Raw genomic sequence first — 5,000 nt, 5'->3', positions numbered from 1 at the left:
TGAGAACGTGGCAGTAGATGTTGAGAACGTGTCAGTAGATGTTGAGAATGTGTTGGTAGATGAGAACGTGGCAGTAGATGTTGAGAACGTGTCGGTAGGTGTTGAGAACGTGTCGGTAGATGTTGAGAATGTGTCGGTAGATGTTGAGAATGTGTTGGTAGATGAGAACGTGGCAGTAGATGTTGAGAACGTGTCAGTAGGTGTTGAGAACGTGTCAGGAGGCGTTGAGAACGTGTTGGTAGATGAGAACGTGTCAGTAGGCGTTGAGAACGTGTCGGTAGATGTTGAGAACGTGTTGGTAGATGAGAACGTGTCAGTAGATGTTGAGAACGTGTCAGTAGGTGTTGAGAACGTGTCGGTAGATGTTGAGAACGTGTCGGTAGATGTTGAGAACGTGTCGGTAGATGTTGAGAACGTGTCGGTAGATGTTGAGAACGTGTCGGTAGATGAGAACGTGTCAGTAGATGTTGAGAACGTGTCGGTAGGTGTTGAGAACGTGTCGGTAGATGTTGAGAATGTGTTGGTAGATGAGAACGTGGCAGTAGATGTTGAGAACGTGTCAGTAGGTGTTGAGAACGTGTCAGTAGGTGTTGAGAACGTGTCAGGAGGCGTTGAGAACGTGTTGGTAGATGAGAACGTGTCAGTAGGCGTTGAGAACGTGTCAGTAGGTGTTGAGAACGTGTTGGTAGATGAGAACGTGTCAGTTGATGTCGAGAACGTGTCAGTAGGTGTTGAGAACGTGTCGGTGGATGTTGAGAACGTGTCGGTAGATGTTGAGAACGTGTCGGTAGATGTTGAGAACGTGTCAGTAGATGTTGAGAACGTGTCAGTAGGTGTTGAGAACGTGTCGGTGGATGTTGAGAACGTGTCGGTAGATGTTGAGAACGTGTCGGTAGATGTTGAGAACGTGTCGGTAGATGTTGAGAACGTGTCGGTAGATGTTGAGAACGTGTCGGTAGATGAGAACGTGGCAGTGGATGTTGAGAACGTGGCAGTGGATGTTGAGAACGTGTCGGTAGATGTTGAGAACGTGTCGGTAGATGTTGAGAACGTGTCGGTAGATGTTGAGAACGTGTCGGTAGATGTTGAGAACGTGTCGGTAGATGAGAACGTGTCAGTGGATGTTGAGAACGTGGCAGTGGATGTTGAGAACGTGTCAGTAGATGTTGAGAACGTGGCAGTGGATGTTGAGAACGTGTCGGTAGATGTTGAGAACGTGTCGGTAGATGTTGAGAACGTGTCGGTAGATGTTGAGAACGTGTCGGTAGATGTTGAGAACGTGTCGGTAGATGTTGAGAACGTGTCGGTAGATGAGAACGTGGCAGTGGATGTTGAGAACGTGGCAGTGGATGTTGAGAACGTGTCGGTAGATGTTGAGAACGTGTCGGTAGATGTTGAGAACGTGTCGGTAGATGTTGAGAACGTGTCGGTAGATGTTGAGAACGTGTCGGTAGATGAGAACGTGTCAGTGGATGTTGAGAACGTGGCAGTGGATGTTGAGAACGTGTCAGTAGATGTTGAGAACGTGGCAGTGGATGTTGAGAACGTGTCGGTAGATGTTGAGAACGTGTCGGTGGATGTTGAGAACGTGTCGGTGGATGTTGAGAACGTGTCGGTGGATGTTGAGAACGTGTCGGTAGGTGTTGAGAACGTGTCGGTAGGTGTTGAGAACGTGTCGGTAGGTGTTGAGAACGTGTCGGTAGGTGTTGAGAACGTGTCGGTAGGTGTTGAGAACGTGTCGGTAGGTGTTGAGAACGTGTCGGTAGGTGTTGAGAACGTGTCGGTAGATGTTGAGAACGTGTCGGTAGGTGTTGAGAACGTGTCGGTAGGTGTTGAGAACGTGTCGGTAGGTGTTGAGAACGTGTCGGTAGGTGTTGAGAACGTGTCGGTAAATGTTGAGAACGTGTCGGTAGGTGTTGAGAACGTGTCGGTAGATGTTGAGAACGTGTCGGTAGATGAGAACGTGTCAGTAGGTGTTGAGGACGTGTCAGTAGATGTTGAGGACGTGTCAGTAGATGTTGAGGACGTGTCAGTAGATGTTGAGAACGTGTCAGGAGGCGTTGAGAACGTGTCGGTAGGTGTTGAGAACGTGTTGGTAGATGAGAACGTGTCAGTAGGTGTTAAGAACGTGTCAGTGGATGTTGAGAACGTGTCGGTAGATGTTAAGAACGTGTCGGTAGATGTTGAGAACGTGTCAGTAGATGTTGAGAACGTGTTGGTAGATGAGAACGTGTCAGTAGGTGTTGAGAACGTGTCAGTGGATGTTGAGAACGTGTCGGTAGATGTTGAGAACGTGTCAGTAGATACAGCGTCAGTTTATCAACACTAATCCTATATAATACACTAAACGCTGGTCATTATGCAGTCTCTCCTGGCTGTACTCACACTCCTGACAGCGGGATCCAGCTCGGCCCAGAGGACACACACACCGATATCCGTTAATCTCGTCCACACACGTGGCTCCGTAAGAGCAAGGAGACGACTGACATTCGTCCACGTCTGGGAACGCGACAGGAAGACGGAAAGCAAGCTTTTACGTGAACGTATTTAAATGGAAACCATCAGAAGTGACACAAATCAATACTATCAATTCAATCGTTAAATTCAAATCCCATACACAGTACAATACATCGTTATTTGTTTTGTTTTGTTTTTGTTTATAGCGCATTATTGTTAGTCTTAAGGGTGCCGATAATTCCGGAACTGACAAACTTGTTTGTTTTTTTTTATCTTGTGTTTAAGTTATCAATGCAAATCTAGATGTTTGAAACTTTTGAATCATTATTTTAGGACTCTTGCTCGACTTTCCTCTGGTTTTATTTGCATTTGTTCTCTAACACTTTTGCTCCGGGGAGACAGGAAGTGAAACAGGAAGTCATGAACAGCGACTTAGGAATCCTTAGATACTAAGATAAAAAAACAGAATGAAAGTAAAATCAGATTCGATTTCTTTCATATGTTAAAGAAATCTCACAGAACATTTATTTCAGATGTTCGGTGTGAGATTAAATCAATTAACCACAGACATTTCTGATCATTTATATATATATATATATATATATATATATATATATATCTTTTTTTTTTAAATCTATCTTTACACCAAGGGTGCCAATAATTCTGGAGCTGACTATTTTAATAAATATAATAATAATAATAATAAATTATTACACCCCTATTTTTTTTCCTCACGTTTCTTTACATATTATTATTATTATTATTATTATTATTATTATTTATCCCCATCTTTATGGGGATATTTATGGGTATTTATGACAATGCTGAATATTTAATTGTACATTTAATTTTCCAAACACACCGCGCTGATTATCCTCCGGGTCTGAAAATGAAAGCGGATCGGTCTCGTAACGAACGTCATATCATTTTTTCTGTAAAAAAAAAACAAAACCCAGGTATAACAGGCTCACTGATGCGACAGTCGGGACCGGCAAACCCAGGAGCGCACTGACACCGGAACCAGTTCACTCCGTCCACACACTCTCCTCCATTATAACTGCACAGGGAGAGAGAGAGAGAGAGAGAGAGAGAGAGAGAGAGAGAGAGAGAGAGAGACACACACACACACACACACACACACAGTCTTTACAACTACACAGATTTAAACTGAATTTTAAATAAACATCGATTACTATTTCACATCATCACATTTTAGTTGATAAATCTTACCACGGATGGGGATTGCAGTCATCCACGTCTATAAAAAAATAAAATAAATAAAAACTCGTAATTAACACACATGACGCACCTACACACATGAAACCTCCAGCTTTGTTAAAGTAATTAAAATGTGTGGGCATGGCCTTACTCTCAGTACAAGTAGGCCCCTCCCACCCGTCCTTGCAGATGCAGGTGAAAGCTCCGCCCCCTCCGACGCACGTCCCCCCGTTAGCGCACGGCTGGGAGTCGCACGTGCTGTTGGTCGCTGCAGAGGTGCAGGGAGAGGACAGAGAGACAAGTCTTCCGTTTAGTGTTTGTCCTGTTAGTGTTGCCGTGCGCTGTGGTGCTGAAGCTCACCTGAGTTACAGGTGCTGCCTCCGAAACCAGGTGGACACACACAGCGGTACGAGTCTCCGTGATCAAAGCAGGTTCCACCGTTCAAACACGTCGTGGAGTCACACTGACTCTCTCCTGTGTTACACACATATACACACACACACACACACAGAGAGACAAGGTTAACCTGATATCTACACATACATGAAAACACACACACACACACACACACACTTACGTGATTGACAGGTCTTGCCCTTCCAGTTGTCGGTGCAGTGGCAGTAAAAGTCGTTGAGCAGGTCCACACAGAGACCACCGTTCATACACGGCTCAGACTCGCACTCGTTTACCTCTGCACACAGAAACAAGGGATCAGTGAGGAGACAGGAGGAGAGAAGAGAGGAGAGAGGAGGAGAGAAGAGAAGAGAGGAGGAGAGAAGAGAGGAGAGAAGAGGAGAGAGGAGCAGAGAGAAGAGGAGGAGAGTGCAGAGGAGAGAAGAGAGGAGAGAAGAGAGGAGAGGAGGAGAGAAGAGAAGAGAGGAGTGGAGAGGAGAGGAGGAGAGAAGAGAAGAGAAGAGAAGAGAGGAGAGGAGAGGAGGAGAGAAGAGAAGAGAGGAGGAAAGAAGAGAGGAGAGGAGAAGAGAGAAGGGGAGAGGAGGAGAGGAGGAGAGAAGAGAAGAGGAGAGAAGGAGAGAGGAGGAGAGAACAAAAGAGAGGAGAAGAGAGGAGAGGAGGAGAGAGGAGGAGAGAACAGAAGAGAGGAGAAGAGAGGAGAGGAGGAGAGAGGAGGAGAGAACCGAAGAGAGGAGAAGAGAGGAGAGGAGAGGAGGAGAGAAGAGAAGAGAAGAGAGGAGGAAAGAAGAGAGGAGAGGAGAAGAGAGAAGGGGAGAGAAGGAGAGAAGGAGGAGAGAAGGAGAGAGGAGGAGAGAAGGAGAGAGGAGGAGAGAAGGAGAGAGGAGGAGAGAAGAGAAGAGGAGAGAGGAAGA

The 5,000-nt window shown here is 45.8% G+C and overlaps 1 protein-coding gene across 2 annotated transcripts in view; it reads right to left on the bottom strand.

Annotated features, from left to right (window-relative positions):
- Positions 1-5,000, bottom strand: part of jag2a (jagged canonical Notch ligand 2a) — a 32,233-nt gene that overhangs the window by 6,684 nt on the left and 20,549 nt on the right. For both annotated transcript variants that reach the window (XM_053679362.1, XM_053679363.1), the window contains 6 exons: positions 4,253-4,366; positions 4,036-4,149; positions 3,827-3,943; positions 3,688-3,715; positions 3,429-3,514; positions 2,386-2,499 (listed from right to left, as the gene is read on the bottom strand). In XM_053679362.1, the coding sequence (XP_053535337.1) occupies positions 2,386-2,499; positions 3,429-3,514; positions 3,688-3,715; positions 3,827-3,943; positions 4,036-4,149; positions 4,253-4,366 (573 nt within the window). The remainder of the gene's footprint in view (positions 1-2,385; positions 2,500-3,428; positions 3,515-3,687; positions 3,716-3,826; positions 3,944-4,035; positions 4,150-4,252; positions 4,367-5,000) is intronic.

Source organism: Ictalurus punctatus, chromosome 3 (assembly GCF_001660625.3).
Source record: "Ictalurus punctatus breed USDA103 chromosome 3, Coco_2.0, whole genome shotgun sequence".
Taxonomy (NCBI): Eukaryota; Metazoa; Chordata; class Actinopteri; order Siluriformes; family Ictaluridae; genus Ictalurus; species Ictalurus punctatus.
Note: the sequence above shows the minus strand (reverse complement) of the source record. Positions and strands in the feature narration are given on the sequence as shown.